At 38.2% G+C, this 20,000-nt stretch overlaps 1 protein-coding gene across 4 annotated transcripts in view; it reads left to right on the top strand.

Moving 5' to 3' along the window:
* LOC106882433 (uncharacterized) overlaps positions 1–20,000 on the top strand; it is a 233,419-nt gene that overhangs the window by 131,770 nt on the left and 81,649 nt on the right. For 2 of the 4 annotated variants that reach the window (XM_089365501.1, XM_052973727.2), the window contains exon 7: positions 5,301–5,321. The exons of the other annotated variants lie outside the window; for them this stretch is intronic. In XM_089365501.1, coding sequence (XP_089221627.1) covers positions 5,301–5,321 — 21 coding nt within the window. The remainder of the gene's footprint in view (positions 1–5,300; positions 5,322–20,000) is intronic. 4 annotated transcript variants of the gene reach the window in all.

Here is a 20,000-nt window from a genome sequence, read left to right as displayed (position 1 = left end):
ATTCACTCAGTTGTAGAAAAAGTTGCAACATTATTGGTGCCAAACTGTATCAGCCTTTGCCTTTCCCTTGGATAACATCAGTGGCATGGAGAGGGGAAGCCGGTATGCATGGGCGACTGCTGGTCTTCCATAAACAACCTCGCCTGGACTTGTGCCTCAGAGGGGAACTTTCTAGGTGCAATCCCATGGTCATTTATAATCAAAGGGGCTTTTTACCCTTTATTGTAGGTGCAAGTATGGTTATGTGATTAAATAGTTCACTTTGCAGCCACGTGATTTCAGGGGCTGTTCAACTGTGTGATGCCTTGAACTAGTGCCTTCTACTATAGCTCCAGGGTAACTAATGGCTTGTGAGTAAATTGGTAGACAGAAACTGGGTGGAAGCTTGTTATATATATATATATATATATATTATATATCCGAGTTTGTATGATTATATATAGAAGAATATATTAATCAATGAAATTCCAACTTGGTCTGATTTTCACGCTTTGTTATTTACAATTTTTACAATATTGAAATAAACTAGTACTTTTATGTATTATGCAATCATCAGGTTTATGTAGTGACTGTTGTCAATTGTGGAACATGGCTGCCACTGCATAAACCTGATGATTGCATAACACATGAAAGTACTAGTTTATTGGAATATTGTAAAATTGCAAATAATAAAACATGAAAATCAGATTAAGTTGGAATTTCATTGATTAATATATATATATATATATATATATATATATATATATATATATATATATAAATTCCATTGTTACCAGCGTCGTCTTCTAGCACTTGTGCTGGTGGCACATTAGAAAATCATTTGAGCGAGGTCGTTGCCAGTGCCACTGGACTGGCTCCCGTGCAGGTGGCATGTAAAAAACACCATTTTGAGCATGGCCGTTGCCAGTATCGTGTGACTGGCCCTTGTGCTGGTGGCACGTAAAAGCACCCACTACACTCTCGGAGTGGTTGGTGTTAGGAAGGGCATCCAGCTGTAGAAACTCTGCCTGATCAGATTGGAGCTTGGTGCAGCCTTCTGGCTTGCCAGTCCTCAGTCAAATCGTGTAACCCATGCTAGCATGGATAGCGGACGTTAAACGATGATGATGATGATATACATATATATATATATCATTGTTTAACGTCTGCTTTCCATGCTGGCATGGGTTAGATGGTTTGACTGAGGATTGGCAAACCTAGAGGCTGCACCAGGCTCCAATCTAATTTGGCAAGGTTTCTACAGCTGGATGCCTTTCCTAATGCCCACCACTCCAAGAGTGTAGTGGGTGCTTTTTACATGCCACTGGCACAGGAGCTATTCAGGGAGCACTGGCATCAACCACACTCAAATGGTGCTTTTTATGTGATACTGGTACAGGTGCTAGTCAGGCGGCACTGGCATCAGCTACGCTCAAATGATGCTTCACAAACGAGACAACCAGTGTTTGTTTGTTTATGTCCTCTTAATGCAGTGGTTCAGCAAAAGAGACCAATAGAGTAAGTACCACACTTAAAAAAATAGCCTTGGTATCGATCTGCTTGACTAAAATCCTCCTAGGCATTACTCCAACATGGCCACTGAATGATTGAAACAAATAAAAGAATAAAATAAAAGAGTTCTCTAATTCTGTAATTAATCTTTAGACCCTTCCCTCTTTAGATAGCTTTATCCATATTTCTGTTTGTTTGTTTTGTTTGATCTTATATATTACTTCTTTTCTCTTTGTTAATTATTAATACAGAGGCTGGTTGCCTTTCACACAGTTTCCTTTCTTTTTTTTTCTTTGTTGGTCTTTATCTCCTCCTCTTTCACCTGGAAAAGTGCACAAGGTTGAGTAATTGAAAAAAAAAAAAAAAAAAAAAAAAACCAAAAAACCCACCAGTATGGGGGTGGAGAATAAAGAAAAGCAAGAATGAAAATTGGGAGATGGGTGAGAATGTAGAACAAGAATGAATACTGTTATACTTCGTTACATGCTTCCAATTCAAATGATGACTGTGTACATAATAAATATAATTATAAATGTAATTTGCTTGCATTTGTAATTGCATTATGTTTGCATCAGAAATTACCGTTCCATTTACGAAAATTTGAGACAACAGCATTTGAAATTTTTCAGAAAATGAAACCATGTTATACTACTAAAGCTTTCATTATTGAATTCACCCTACTCTATTTTATTTAACTCATGTAATATAAAAAAGAAACCCAAACAAAAAAACGTGTGTGTTAGTAATGAATAAATTCATTGTGACTAGTGAGTTTTTATGCTTTCATTATTTACTAACGACTAACAATTTCAAAATAATTCCAGTAAAAACTGATAAGGTTCCTTTTAACTGATGGAGTATAAAATATTATCAAATACATCAGGCCCGTTCTTTTTTATGTAACTCTCACAACATAATTGTACCTAAATTGCTTGAGATCAATTTCTAATTGTATGAGAGAGGCAACGTTTATATTACTTGTGAAAAATGTTGTTTTGGTCAGTGTAATTCAATGGAGATATACGTGGCATGTATGGATTCCATTTTGCAGTTTACTTTAAACTGAAAATGTCAGATGATAAATCAAAGTTTTGCAGCAATATTTTAAATAAAATATCAAAATTACAATTTAAATAATGAAAGGAAACTAATTTAAATGTGCACAAATAATTTCAGTTATAATAATAATAATAATAATAATGATGATGAGGATAATAACAAAATTAAACACTTTGGTACCTTGAAGAGTTAACAGCAACTAGCAGTAAAAAATTATTTTTGGTGCTTTTTAAAATTTACCATTTCATTCAGAGTGGCTTCTGAATATGTATATACATATAAAATTTAGATTCAGGTGAATATGGTACTTAAGTTTAGGCACCAGAATTAAGTATGGTATTATCCAAACAATTCCAAAATAAGGTGATTAAAGTCAGAATAAGCAACAAAGATATCCAAAGTTAATGCAGTACGATCGTTTCATGTGACTCCATTTAATTAAGCAATGTGAACATTACATCAAATATAAAGGTAAAATTCATTTATCACTAAATGTGACTAAAGGTCAGATATGGACTATATCGACACAAGCATGGCTCTATGGTTGACTATATACATATAGGTATATGATAGGATTGCTTCAATATTTCAGGGGTTGTCTGAAGTATCTAAGCAACCAGGGGATAGTTAAATCTGAAGGCACTCCTGGAGATTACTTATATAATCTCCACATAATTAAATCAATGGCTAACTAGCCCAATTGACTTGCTTCTTCTTGTGTTTGTTTCTCCATTTTCCACTTAAATATATATATATATATATATATATATATATATGGTACCTATACACACATGCATTCATACATATATACGTACATGATGGGTTTTTTTCCAGTTTCCATTTACCAAATCCACTTCAGATGACCTAGGGCTATAGCAGGAAATGCTTGCCCAAAGTGCCACCTTAGAAGCCTCATAATTAGGAAGCAAACTTCTTAACCATATAGCCATGCGTGTGTCTATATAGTCCATATCTGACCCTTAGTCACATTTAGTGATGATTGAATGTTACCTTTATGGTAATATATCGTGCCTGGCTGTTTATATTAATTTTTTCTATATGCTTTAGCATTCCACTAAATCATCCATTGATTTCTATGGTAAATACATATATGCTGACTGGCAAATTTAGCTGACACCAGCTGATTGGGTGGCTCTCACTGATGAAACGTATAGAAATACGTGAAACTAGATGTTTAGTCAGATTCTCGATTTGGTCATGGGTTAGTTTCTTCCTCTATCAGCATATGTTTATGCATTTGCACTCTTCCTACAGCGCAAAGAGTATTTTACTCCTATTTTTAGCAATGTAAGTATCTCGGCATTCTTAGTCACATTTGGGACACACACACACAAAAGTATATATATATATATATATACACACACACACACATCTTGGTATATATAAGCATGAAACACTTTTACACACAATCACACACATGTATGTGCATATAAACATATATAAATATACATACATATGTACATGCATGGAGCGCTCCATCGGTTACAACGATGAGGGTCCCAGCTGATACGATCAACAGAATAGCCTGCTCATTAAATTAACATGAAAGTGGCTGAGCACTCCGCAGACACATGTACCCTTAGCATAGCTCTCAAGGAGATTCAGCATGACACAGTGTGATAAGGCCGACCCTTTTGAAATACAGATACTACTCATTTTTGCCAGCTGATTGGACTGGAGCATCGTGAAATAAAGTGTCTTGCTCAAGGGTACAACGCGTTGCTGAGAATTGAACTCACGACCTTACGATCATGAGCCGAATGCCCTATCCACTAAGCCACACTCCTTCCTATGTACATGTATATACAAAAGATATATACTTATAAAATGGTAAATCCAACTAAACCATTGAGGCTCTGTTAATAAAATTAAGTCATTTGCATATTGGTGAAGCAGGAAAGCAAGAATTCCTGATCATTTTTATTGCTTAGCTTCTTATATGACACAATACCACACCTGACTACATCAGTGAGACAGTCCTGAAATGCATGATATCACAAGAATCATACTAACTTTATTTACATTCATTCTAAAGAAATTGAGAGTTCTTAAATGTAAGGGAGACAACTCTAAGCCTTTCTTATATCAATCATTTTTATTCTGTAACAGAATCATTATAGAATTGGGTTATTGACTTTAAAATTTTTCAACAGGATGCTAAATGCTAATTCTAGGGTTTATTTTAACCCTTTTGAGACACATGGTGTTTTGGTTTGTGTAGCCAAAAAGACTCTAAATTTTTTTTTTTTTTTGTATTGAGATACATCTACTGAAAGACGATCTCTGATTGGCTATTACACTTCAAAACCAACCATTCGCAACATTTCTTCCATCAGGCCAATGGATCTGCCTCAAAGTCCTTTCAGCTTGGGGGCCAATCAATAGGCTTGGATGTCACAAGAGGGCCTAAGCTTCTTGCACCTCTGTATACAGCCCTAGTGGCTAATTAAATGAAATAAAGAGGGCTAAGCTGTTATAAATAATTTTCGAAATAAATGACAATTTTTTTTGCAATTCATCCTTTTGTTTCCACTTTCCACTATTGATTTAATCTATAAAGAACTGCTTAAAAACTTTAAAATAATGTAGCTTATATAGATAAGGTATCATACACACACACACACAGTTAAATTGTGTCATAAATTATATATAATATAATATCATATAATAGTCTACAATATTGAAAGTGAAATAAGATAATTAAACTTATATGGCCTTTTTTCAATTAGATGCTTACGTTGATCCAAGTGGTAAGTTGTAATTCTATGTTTATTTTCACCATGTGTCTATCAACTTAGTTTGCATGAATCGCTTTCAGTTTTGTGTCACTTATTATTATTATCATTATTATTTCTTCTTCGGTTTGAAGTGTGTTCTATGTGCATGTACTGAAGTTCTTTTTTTTCTTTCTTTCATTCTCATATTTTCGTAGTTAAAATATGATGAATGTGCTTTTGTGTCTATGTACGCTGGTTCTGTCTTTAAATTTATGTATGTGTATACATATGTATACTCCTCTTCATTTCATTGTCATATATATGTACATCCGAGGGGGTGCTGAAAAGTTCCTGGCATTAAGGGTGTCGTGAAATGCCTGATTGGAGGCCCAACCTTCTGAGTTCTTTTATGTTTAGGAAAACTTGAAGGACCGTTGTAATCAATGTGTGAATCTGAGAGGGGAATATGTTGAATAAAATCATAATTAACTGATCCTTCTGTATTTTTATTTACCCCAAACCAGAATCTTTTCAGCGTCCCCTCATATTTGTACAATCATCTTTGATATATCTGTCTTTTCCATGCTGGCCTGAATTTCACTGGTCTCACAATGTCTGACTACTTGTCTTGGTTATTATCTTCTGGCTTGATCGCTTCTTATCCCCAGTGTATGTGTTATCTGCCTGCATGTGTATATGCATGCATGTATGTTTGTGTGTGTTAGAAAAAAATTGTTTTTTTTAATTAAAAATTATTCAAAAAAAATAACTTTAATAAGACAAATTGATACAGACAAGTTGAAAATACCATTTTTGTTTTTTGTGTAAATGTAAGTGCTTTTAGTTCTCTTCAGCTTTGCAAACAATTTTTTGTGTATGTATGTTTGTGAGTGTGTATGTACACGCACATGCATGTAGGCAAACTGAAAACAAACACTTTGGTCATGAAAAGGCATTTTACTATAATACAATTTACTCATAGAATATAATGTGTACAAATATTTATTTTTTTGTCACAGTTTTAATTATTGTTAACCATCAATGCTGAAGATTACATCTTTGCACCTGCTATGGAATAAATGCTGCCCTTTCTCTCCCAGAACTTACTTAAATTGTTGTTAAACTTATAATGATTAAATGTAGTCTTTTGGCTTTTGGAATATCTAAGTACAGAGCTTTCAATATGGTGTGGCACTATGTGGAAAATTTTGTTGAGCACTGTCTGGCATAGAAGAGCACAATTGACTATCTGTCTCTTTTTTTCTTCTTTTTTAAATGTTTATTAATTATAGGCACAGGCTTGGCTGTGTAAGTAAGACGTGTGCTTCCTAACCATATGGTTCTAGGTTCAGTCCCATTGCATGGCACCTTGGACTAGTGTCTTCTGTTATAGCCCTGGTCTGATCAAGGCCTTGTGAATGGAAACTGAAAGAAGCCCATATATATGTCTGTGCACGCGTGCATGCACATTTATTTGTCACCCACCACTACTTGATAACTGGTGTTAACTTTGTAGTTCAGCAAAGGACATCGATAGAATCAGTAATAAAAAAAATAAATAAATGAATAAATAAGGGTTCATTCGTTTTACCCTTCAAAGTAATGTGTTAGCCTGACCACAATCCAAAGGGTGAAACAAGGCAGAAGAGTTCATTCAAGAAGGAGAGTGTCTCTTTCATCCAAGATTAATAATGGCGTCAATTGAATTTATTACTCATGTAGCTATGTCATTCAGACATCTCACCTCATCCTTCCATACGATATTTATTCGTCTATCTTTATTGTCTGTCCGTTTGTCTCCTGCAATTGAATGCTAACATGCTTGCTTACATACTAAGTAAGAATGTTAACATTCGTCATTAAGTAACGCCTAGTCGTTTACTTTTAAAATCTATTTTACAAAACGATGTCTTCATTTATTTTTCTTCATTTTCATGTGCAAAATTTTATCGTTTCTCTATGTATGAAGTTTAAAATTTGTAAACCCAGCAAATTTAGAAGCGAGAATTAAAAAAAAACAAAAAAACTTAAATATAACGTTGTTACCTCCCCTGTTTTTGTTATTTCCCTTTGAACGGTTTGAGTTTCTATAATTTATAAATATACAGAGAATCATCGTTTTACTTACAAACATACCGAAGCATTGAGAGAACTTACAAGTGGACACTCACCAGGCAAGAAACAACAGTCAAATTTCTATTTCCCTAATATCACACCCTGCAGGCGTAAAACAAGGAGGGATATTTTGGAAAATGTAATCTTTGATATGCCATGTCTGAAAGAAGTATTCGCTGCTCTTTGACTGAAACAGCTACTTTTATCGTTGGTCTTGTGGATCGGAACCAACAGTCGGCTGGAGAGTGTGGTGGTGGTGGGAATAAACAGCGCCAACCTTCCTATTGCTATCACGACAATTATCACAATAATATTCATCACACAACAACCTTTATCACCACTAATTTTATACATCGGTAACATAAATATCCAGGAGTTGATTGGAGACTCTTATAATTACCCTAGCAGCCTAATCTACCATTTTAAAACTATAAGAACATTTTAGAATCACTGTATCTGGCATGAGGGTTGTAGGGATGAGACAGTGTCCTCATTGTTGTTGTTGGTGGTGGTGGTGATGGTGGGGTTAGTTACAAACTTTGATCAAAAAGTTTACTTGACCCATTGAATTCCGGGACTAATGCACGACTGTATTTTTATCAGCAGTAGAGGTTGCAATAAACTGAGCTTTATCTCCCCCAAACCACTACAGTTACCTTTATATAGTCACTTGATCTACTAGAAATATCAGTGAAGTTTCCCTTCTACATGATATCTATAGTCCTAGATACACTATATATAAATATGAGCACTTCATTTTTGAGGCTCTGCTGAAGCTATAAGGTGATACACAAGCACTCAACTATTAGTGCATTGCTTCTTATAGCAGAAACAGCTGTAAGCTAATGGAAGTTCATTATATAATTTCTTGTTTCATAGTCATTTATTCAATTTCATATTACGCTCTGTACTTGACTAACACTTTTTTTTCTGAAGCATATGTATATTGAGTTTTACACCTGGTTATTAGTATCACTATACCTAAGCAAAATAATAATAGTAATTTTGGCACATGGCCAGCAATTTTGGGGAAGGGGCTAAAACAATTAAATTGATCCCAAAGCAAAACAGGCATGAAAGGCAAAGTTGACTTTGGTGGAATTTGAACTCAGAATGTAAAGACAAAGTGCCACTAAGCATTTTGCCTGGTGTGCTAATGATTCTGCCTGCTCACTGCCCTAATAATAATAATAATAATAATTGTTTTGTCTTGCGATAAAAGATGGGCTACAGCAAATATTCTGCTCAGATTTGCTTGTCCGTTGTTTGACCTTAACCAGTTGAGCATGTCCCTTAGTGGCTGATGATATGTGCATCTTTGATCACTGAGCAGAAGTAGTGGGGGAGCATCATAGCCATGTATTGCGAGGAATTCTTTGGGGTTTCAATAATTCACCTCTGGAAACATGGGTGTTTCATTCAACATCCTTAAACAATTGTTATTCAGGGACCTTTTGAAGGGGATGGGCTACTTGACCTAAAGAAAATTCTAACTGGGCTCCACCTGCAAGGTCATGTATTGTTTATCTTGATATAAGGTCACCATGTCACCCACATGTAGTTGTAATGCATGTGCCTGGTGTACCCTTATCAGACGGGTAGTCATGATGGGTATACTGGGCTTTGTATATTTTACCTCAGTATCACTTTGATGGTATGCACTGTTCTCAATGTCAGTGTGCATACTCGACAGAGTGTAAATACCTTGAGAGAAAAGTTGGACCTCAGAAGCTTCAGATGTGGTGTGCAAGAGAGACGATTGTGTTGGTATGGTCATGTGACGTGAATGGATGAGGATAGCTGTGTGAAAAAGTGCCACACCCGAGCAGTTGAGAGACCTTGTGGAAGAGGTAGACCCAGGAAGACCTGGGATGAGGTGGTGAAGCATGACCTTCGAACATTAGGCCTCACTGAGGCAATGGCTAGTGACTGAGACCTTTGGAAATATGCTGTGCTTGAGAAGACCCGGCAAACCAAGTGAGACCATAATCCATGGCCTATGCCAGGAGTGTAACCAGCCCACTTACATTCCTTCTCATGCAAGCATGGAAATGTGGACGTCAAATGTCGATTGAGGTGATTCTGCCCCCCCCCCCCCTCTCTCTCTCAGTGATTTTTTTTTCTTCCTGAGATCTAGAACTCCTATGGCCAGTTAGCCAGTTTCCAGGAATCCTAAGGCCAGTTAGCCAGTTCCTAGGACTCCTAAGGCCAGTTAGTTCCCAGAACTACTTAAGGCCAGTTTCCAGGACTCTTAAGGCCAGTTAGCCAGATGTTTAAGCGACCAAGAACACAACATTCCTCCTGAATAGGATGCAGGCTTGTTGCTAGGCTGAAGACCAGAAAATTTGAGGGGAGTGGCAAGTAAATTGATCAACCCTGGTAATTGACTTGTACTTTATTTTTATTGATCCTGTCAATGGAGTGAAAGGCAAAGTTGACCTAGATGGCATTTGAACTGACAGCATAAAGAGCTGGAAAAAATGGCACTAAGAATTTTGTCCAATGTACTTATGATGATTCTGCCAGATTACAGTTATGTGAGCATGAAAATACTGATGGTTAACCTATGAAGGTGATTAAGATAAACCCATTACCAGCAGATGACTGGTAACTACTTTTATTGATGGCCTCCTCCCCTCACAAAAGGTTGATAGGTAAAGTAGATCTTTGTGGGTTTGCAAAGGTAAAGGGAATTAAATTACCTTGTAACGTTTTAATCAAGTAATCAATTTTTTTTCTTTTCTCATAGTTTGAGACTTATATGTAAAATTTAGATATGTTATATCTAACAAACAGTCCCACTCCTGCACAACTGCACAACTGCATGTCTCCATGACTCCATCTGCATACATGTCACGTACATATGTGCACACGTATGCACATGTATATGAGTACACACATACACAGAGTTAGCCACACACACACACACGTTATGTACTCTTCTGGTAATGTTAGGATTTTATGGGAAAATGAGTGGATTCTCTATTTAGCAACAAAATGCCAAAGTAAAATAAAATATTATATGACATCGTTCAGGATGACGACGATGATGATGATGATAATGATGGTGGTGATAAGGGTAGTTTTAGAAAGGTGACACTGAGGTGAGGATGATGGTAATGCTGCTGCTGCTTTTGCATTTGATGATGATGATGATAGTAATGGTGATGGTGATGGTGGTAAGAGCTTTAATAATTATCAAGTCGATATTGATGATTACGAGGCCACTGCTTTTGATTACGGTGACAATGATGATTATGATGACAACAACATGATGAAGATAACGATGAGTTCAAGTCATAAACAGTCTCCTTATCTAACAATCAGTCATATTGACTAATTTAAAAATAACTTAATAACCACGATAACAAACGAACTTTGTTGCACAGGCCATTGATCTAAGCTTGCTGACTGAACAGATTAAATCAGAACTCTGCATGATTGGATCTATTATGTTGTCATAGTAACCCTATATCAGTATACACAAACCCTGAAATTCTGAACCCAAACTACAGTTTTAGTTGGGGTAGGGAGAGATCTGTCTAGGTTAGAGAGTATTTGGAATATTTGGAACGTTGGCTGGAATCATCATCATCATCATTATCATCGTTTAATGCCTACTTTCCATGCTGGCATGGGTTAGACAGTTTGACTGGAGCTGGTAAGTTGGAGAGCTGCACCGGACTCCAGTCTGATTTGGCATGGTTTCTATGACTGGATGCCTTTCCTAATGCCAACCACTCCAAGAGTTAATGGGTGATTTTTACATACCACTGACAAGGGTGCCAGTTACATGACACCTGCATTGGCCACTTGGCTTGACGGGTCTTCTCAAGCATGGTATATTGCCAAAGGTGTTGGTCACTTGTCATCGTGTCCATGAGCCCATTACTCTTTTTACTCTTTTACTTGTTTCAGTCATTTGACTGCGGCCATGCTGGAGCACTGCCTTTTATAGTTGAGCAAATTGACTCCAGAGCTTATTCTTTGTAAATCTAGTACTTATTCTATCGGTCACTTTTGCCGAACCGCTAAGTTACGGGGATGCAAACACACCAGCATCGGTTGTCAAGCGATGCTGGGGAGACAAACACCGACACACAAACATACACACACACATACATCATCATCATCGTCATTTAACGTCCACATATATATATATATGTATATATATATATATATATATACACAACGGGCTTCTTCCAGTTTCTGTCTACCAAATCCACTCACAAGGCTTTGATCGGCCCGAGGCTATAGTAGAAGACACTTGCCCAAGGTGCCACGCAGTGGGATTGAACCCAGGACCATGTGGCTGGTAAGCATGCTACTTACCACACAGCTACTCCTGCGCCATTGTTCAAAAATCATGCTTCACCACCTCATCCCATGTCTTCCTGAGTCTACCACAGGTTCCCCTCCACAGTTAGAGATTGGCACTTCTTTACATAGCTGTCCTCATCCATGTGCGTCACACGGTGCCATACCAGTGCAGTCGTCTTTCATGCACACTTCATCTGATGTCTCTTATGCTCAGTTTTTTTCTCTCAAAATGTTTACTCTCTGTTGTACATGCACACTGACAATGTTTTACTGAAATGTCTTTTAGTTTTTGTTCCAACATTTTGCAGCCCGAATTCAGCTCCCACATCTCCAAAAAGAAACAAAAAATGCTAACTCTTTTGTCAGGAGTTGTGACAGACAAGCAGACAGTATCAGCAATTTGTTTTTTATTTAAAAAGGCAAAGAAATGGAAACATCGTTTGTTTGGTTCAGCCAGAGGACTGGCAGCGAACACATATATATGTATGCATGCATGCATGTGTGTGTGTTTGTTTCTGTGTATTTATATATGTGTGTATATATGTAGGTACTTATGAATACATGTCTATAAGCATGTTTTGAGGGGTATGGTTAAATGGTTCCAGACAATAGAGAACCCAATAGAAAAATGCAGTGTCCAAGAATTTAAATGCAGAATTTACTAGTGATGGTTAATGTAGGATTTGGAGCATGTCTAGACATAAAACTATAAGCATGAGAATATATACATAAAACAAAACATATAAATCTGCTCATATACATATATGCATATAAAAATATACCCTGTTGATGTTGAAATTCCACTGAGGGACCCTTGGATCTAGAGTAGAAACCAGCTCTTTCTTTGTTGGCAAGAAATCTTGAAATAAAACTGAATAATGACATACATGCATACATGCATGCAAACATACATACATACATACACACATGTACACACACACACATACATACATACATACATATGTGCACAGATACATACATACATATACACATACATATGTGCACACATACATATGTGCACACATACATACCTACGTACATGTACACACACATGCATACATATGTGCACACATGTACACACACATGCATACATACATACATACATACGTGCACACATGTACACACACATGCACACATGAATACACAGGCACATACATACATTTTTACTCCGTTGATTATCATGGCATGTATTCCAGTTGATCCAATCAACGGAACAGCCTGCTCATGAGATTTATGTGCAAGTGGCTCATTATTATACAACCTGCACGACTCAGAAGTGCATAGCCACAAATTTCCTTCATCACATTACCCCCTAAGATTTGGTTTCCTAGTATTCAAATTACTCTGTCAAAAGTAATTCTTATTCATTCATATCGTTTCGAATTAATCCTGAATTATCTTGTTGCTTTTAGATTTCAATAAGGTGACTGCTTATTTTCAGAATGACAATGTAAACTAAGAAGGAGATGCTGGATACAACCGGTTTAAACATAAAACAAGTAGAATATTAGGGCCAGATATTACCAGCTTAAATGCTAAAGAGTTAAACCCCTTAGTCTACTAGGTTTAGGACATCACTGAAAGGGAGATGGGCAAGCATGTCAGAAATATTACCAAGGACGTGGGGGGCATAATGGCCAACATGGATATAAGTCAGCTGATTGATGTATTTAGTGATTTCAGAAGACATATTGAAGCAGTAATCAAGAACGTAGCAACAGGCAAAAATTATCGCTAAGCATTTCGTCCAGCGTGCTATCGATTCTACCAGTTCACCACTTTCAATAATGATGATGATGATAATAATAATAATAATAATCTTTTCTACTCTAGGCATAAGGCCCGAAATTTTGGGGAAGTGGGGGGTCAGTCAATTAGATCGACCCCTGCACGCAACTGGTACTTAATTCATCGACCCCTAAAGGATGAAAAGCAAAGTTGACCTCAGCGGAATTTGAACTCAGAATGTCAAGATAGACAAACTACTGCTAAGCATTTCTCCCGACGTGCTAACATTTCTGCCAGCTTGCCACCTTCAATAATAATAATAATAATAATAATAATAATAATAATAATAATAATAATATTAATAATAATGATGATAATAATAATTATAATAATAATAATAATAATGATGATGATGATAATAATAATAATAATAATGTTAATAATAATAATAATAATAATGATAATGATAATAATAATAATAATGATGATGATGATGATGATGATGATGATAATAATAATAATGTTAATAATGTTAATAATAATAATAATAATAATAATAATAATAATGTCCTGTATTAGGATGTAGAAGTCTCTAAAATAGAACATCTAACAGTGACCTGGTTGATATTCAGCCAGCTATAAAGATAGGAATGTGTCCCTAAATCTCCTCTTCTGTTCATAATATGAGATGTTTTTTGAGTCCTCATCAGATACATAATCTATGAAACTTCAAGATGGGTTTGGATTTCCTTTTTTATAGTTCCATGAAGAATTTTTGTCTTCATAGGTTTAGTTGATGTTTGTGTGGTTAAGAAGCTTGCTTCCCAACGACATGGATCTAGGTTCAGTCTCAGTGCATGGCATCTGAGGCAAGTGTCGTCTAAGCCTTGTGAGTGGATTTGGTAGATGGAAACTGAAAGAAGCCCATCATGTATGTAAAGACCCCTTCGGTCATGAATAACCATGGGATTGCACCTAGAAAGTTCTCCTCCAAGGCACAAATCCAGGTAAGGTTGTTTATGGAAGACCAGCAGTTTCCCATGCATACCAGCCTCTCCTCTCCACACCATTATATGTACATAGGGTAAAGGGTAAAGACCCCTTTTGATTATAAATGACCATGAGATTGCACCGAGAAAGTTACCCTCCGAGGCACAAATCCAAGCAAGGTTGTTTATGGAAGACCAGCAGTCGCCCATGCATACCAGCCTCCCCTCTCCATGCCACCTGTGTTATCCAAGGGAAAGGCAAAGGGGGCAATACAGCTTGGCACCAGTGATGCCACAACTCATTTCTACAGCTGAGTGAACTGGAGCAATGTGAAAGAAATATACCGCCCTGTCTGGGAATTGAACTCACTACCTCATAATTGTGAGCCTGATGCTCTAACCACTGAGCCATGCACCTTCACAGTGTTTGTATGCGTGTGCTTATATGTCTGTAAGTGTGCAACAGCTTCCATGACTGTAAAACAAGCGACACCATCATGTTAGTGGTGTACTTTGTTTTTTAATCTCCCATGGAAGGATGTCTGACCTGGGGTGGCTGAAGGGTGGGGGAATATTACCTTGCCTGAAAGACAAAGTAAAGATTGGTAACAGGAAGGGCATCTGGCTGGCTATAGAAAAATCTGTTTCATCAAATTGCATCTGACAATGTGAGCATGGAAAAGTTGACTTTAAACCTTTCAGCATTTAAACCGGTCGTATCCAGCCCAAATATTCAACCTGTTTTATGTTCAAGCTGGCTACGTCTGGCTCCTCACTTCTATCCTGCAATGTCAGTCTAAAAATAAACAAACAACATCATGGAGATCTCAAAGCTATGAGATAATGCATGATTAATTCAAAAACGATGAGAATAGATAAGCATTACTTTTGACGGAGAAAGGGTTTACGTGACCATAACGATGATGATGATGATGATGATAGTCCGAATTTTGGACCATCCTGCCTCTGTTATCCTTGCTATAGTAACTACTAATACAGCTACCACTACTACCACACTAGCCATCAGTGACACTACCACCACCATCATCATCATCACTACCGCCACCTCCACTGTTACTACCATTACAAACTTCATCTTCACTGCTAGTACTACAAATATTATCACTACTACAACCATCTCTGTTGCCAACACCTTACAACCACTGCTACCACCACCACCACCACCACTATCACCACAAACTTCGCTACCGTTAGCACTACCCTCAGCAGTAACAGCACCAACATTATCACCATCACCATTACTACCACTATGATCATTACCACCAATACCACTGCTGCTACCACCACAACAACCATTGTCACCACTACGACAATGACGACGACCACCACTACGACCATTACCACCACTACCACTATCACCATCCTACTTACCTCTGCTACCTGCACAGCAAACTTCATCACTACCGTTAACACCAACACCATTACCAGCAAGAACAACAGCTTCTGCAGCAGCAGCAGCAGCGGCAACAGCAGCAGCGGCAACAGCAGCTGCAGTCCATTGCCTCCACTAGCACCATCATTGCTAATTTCACTACCACAAGCAGTGCCAATGCCACCATCGTCTACCATTACCAGCAGTACATATTCCACCACCACCGCCACCACCACCGCCACCACCACCACCACCACCACCACCACCGCCACCACCACTGCTATCACCACCACTACCACCACCACCACCGCCGCCGCCACCACCACCACCACCACTGCCGCCACCACCGCCACCACCACTGCTATCACCACCACCACTGCCGCCACCACCACCACCGCCACCACCACCACCACTGCTATCACCACCAACACCACCACCACCACCACCACCACTGCTATCACCACCGCCACCACCACCACCACGACCACCGCCACCACCACCACCACTGCTATCACCACCAACACCGCCACCACCACCACCGCCGCCACCACCACCACCACCACCGCCGCCACCACCACCGCCACCACCACCACCACTGCTATCAACACCACCACCACCACCACTGCCGCCGCCACCACCACTGCCACCACCACCACCACTGCTATCACCACCAACACCACCACCACCGCCGCCGCCACCACCACCACCACCAGCACCGTTTCACCTGCACCACTACTGTTACTACTGTTGTTATTGCCGTTACTAAGATCATAACTGAATGGCAGCAAATGTCCTCTTCTCTTCTCTTCTCTGTGTCTTGATGTAGCTACTAACTACACCAAGTTACTGCTATGACTATGTTTGTGGTGCCTCACCTAGCCTCCACCTGCCCCCCAACACCCCCCACCCTCACCACCACCTTTTACCAATACTCTGCAACCTTGTCTCTGCTGAAGAGAAGGTTGCAGATGACCGGGGTATTGCTGGTGACTGGAGTATTGTCCGGGTAGAATTTGAACTATGACCTGACCACAAACTGTCAATATTATATATATATGTATGTATGTATGTATGTATGTATGTATGTATGTATGTATGTATGTATGTATGTATGTATATATATATATTTGTATATATATATATATATTTGTATATATATATATATATATATATATTTGTATATATATATATATATATATTTGTATATATATATATATATATATATATATTTGTATATATATATATATATATTTGTATATATATATATATATATTTGTATATATATATATATATATTTGTATATATATATATATATATATATTTGTATATATATATATATATTTGTATATATATATATATATATATTTGTATATATATATTTGTATATATATATATATATATATTTGTATATATATATATATATATTTGTATATATATATATATATATTTGTATATATATATATATATATTTGTATATATATATATATATATTTGTATATATATATATATATATATTTGTATATATATATATATATATATTTGTATATATATATATATATATATTTGTATATATATATATATATATATATATATATATATATATATATATATATATATATATTACCATATTGATGCTGTAGCCACATCATCATAATCACTGCATCAGCAGCATCTGCTGCTACTACTGCTGCTGCTACTATATTTTAACATAATTTTATATATGTGGCTGTGAATGCATATATATCTGTATCTGAATTATGGCTGTGTGGTAAGAAGCTTGCTTCCCTTACAAATAGTTGCAGGTTCAGTCCCATTGCGTGGCACTTCGGACAAGTGTCTTCTACTATATGTAGTCTTGGGCCAGCTAAAGCCACCACCACTTGACAACTGATGGTGTTGTGTTTATGTCTCCGTAACATCGTGGTTCAGCAAAAGACAACCGATAGAATAAGTACCGGGCGTTAATAAATAAGTACTGATGTTGATACATTTGACTCACAAAATTCTTCCAGGTGGTGCCACAGCATGGCCACAGTCTAATGACTGAAACAAGGAAAGAGATAAAAGGATATATATATATATACACTCTCTTTTATTCTTTTATTTGTTTCAGTCATTTGCCTGCGCCCATGCCGGAGCACCAGCTTTAGCCAAACAATTTGACCCCAGGAATAATTCTTTGGAGGCCTGGTACTTATCCTATCAATCCCCTTTACTGAACGGCTAAGTTACAGGAATGTAAACACCACCGACATCGGTGGTCAAGCGATGGTGTGGGGAACAAACATAGAAACGCACACATCTATATATGACTGGCTTCTTTCATAAGGCTTTGGTCGACCCAAAGCTATAGTAGAAAGCACCTGCACAAGGTGCCTCACAGTGGGACTGAACCCGGAACTATGTGGTTGGTAAGCAAGCTACTTACCACACAGTTACTCCCTGCACCTATATATATATATATATATATATATATATATATATATATATATATATATATATATATATATATATATATATCATCATCATCATCATCATCATCATCGTTTAACCGTCTGCTTTCCATGCTAGCATGGGTTGGACGATTTGACTGAGGACTGGTGAACCAGGTGGCTACACCAGGCTCCAATCTAATTTGGCAGAGTTTCTACAGCTGGATGCCCTTCCTAACGCCAGCCACTCCGAGAGTGTAGTGGGTGCTTTTACGTGCCACCCACACAAAGGCCAGTCAGGTGGTACTGGCAATGGCCACACTTGAAATGGTGTATTTTACGTGCCACCTGCACAGGAGCCAGTCCAGCGACACTGGCAACGATCTAGCTCGAGTGTCTTTACAACGTGCCACTGGCACAAATACCACTGGCACAAGTACCACTGGCACAAGTACCACTGGCACAAGTCCCAGGAAAGCGGCGCTGGGCACAGATGCCATCACGATTTCACTTTCACATTGCCCCAACAGGTCTTTGCAAGCCGAGTTTCATGTCCAATGAAGGAGACGACGATGTCATGGGTGCCAGTCGTTGAATTTAGTTCGATTTCACTTGCCTCAACAGGTCTTCGCAAGTGGAGTTTAGTGTCCAATGAAGGGAGGTACGCATAAGTGGGCTGGCTACACCTCTGGCAGAGGCCTTGGATTTAGGTCTCACTTGGCTTGCCGGGTTCTTCTCACACACAGCATATACAAAGGTCTCGGTCAGAAGTCATCACCTCGGTGACACCCAATGTTCGAAGGCCGTGCCTCACCACCTCATCTCAGGTCTTCCTGGGCCTATCTCTTCCACAGGATCCCTCAACTGTTAGGATGTGGCACTTTTTCACACAGCTATCCTCATCCATTCTTGCCACATGACCATACCAGTGCAATCGTCTCTCTTGCACACCACAACTGATGCTTCTTAAGTTCAACTTTTCTCTCAAGATACTTACACTCTGTCGAGTATGTACACTGACATTACACATTGATCAGAGCATACTGGCTTCATTCCTTGCGCGCCTACACATGTCCTCAGCAGTCACAGCCCATGTTTCACTGCCATGAAGCATGGCTGTTCGTACACTTGCGTCATACAATCTGCCTTTTACCTCTGAGTGAGAGGCCCCTTGTCACCAGTAGAGGTAAGAGCTCTCTAAACTTGGCCCAGGCTATTCTTATTCTAGCAGTTACACTTTCAGCACACCCCTCCTCCACTACTAACTTGGTCACCTAGATAGCGGAAGCTATCAACTATGTCTAGTTTTTCCTCCCTGGAATGTGGCAGAAGTTGTTTTCTGTACATTTACAGTGTTTATAGCTCCTGAACATCTGCCACATACAAAAAACTAACTTCCTAGTTAACCTTCCTTTGATATTGCTGCACCTCTTATGTGTCCATAACTTACACTGGGTACATCTTAGAGTTTCTACCTACGCCTTTTCTACAGATGGAGCAGGGCCATCTACCTGAAAGGGTTTGTGTTTTGTCTACCTTCCTATTTATTAGGACTTTGGTTTTAGCTAGGTTGACTCTAAGGCCCTTCGATTCTAGTCCTTGCTTCCACACCTGAAACTTCTCCTATAGTTCTGATAGTGACTCAGCAATTAGCGCAAGGTCATCAGGGGCATCCTGTTTTGAATTCCTGTCTTACTGCCTGGAGGACTATGATAAATAGGAGGGGGCTGATGAC

The sequence above is a fragment of the Octopus bimaculoides genome, chromosome Z (genome assembly GCF_046866305.1).
Source record: "Octopus bimaculoides isolate indiv1 chromosome Z, ASM4686630v1, whole genome shotgun sequence".
NCBI lineage: Eukaryota > Metazoa > Mollusca > Cephalopoda > Octopoda > Octopodidae > Octopus > Octopus bimaculoides.
The sequence above is the reverse complement of the archived record's forward strand: the minus strand, read 5'-3'. Positions and strand labels throughout refer to the sequence as shown.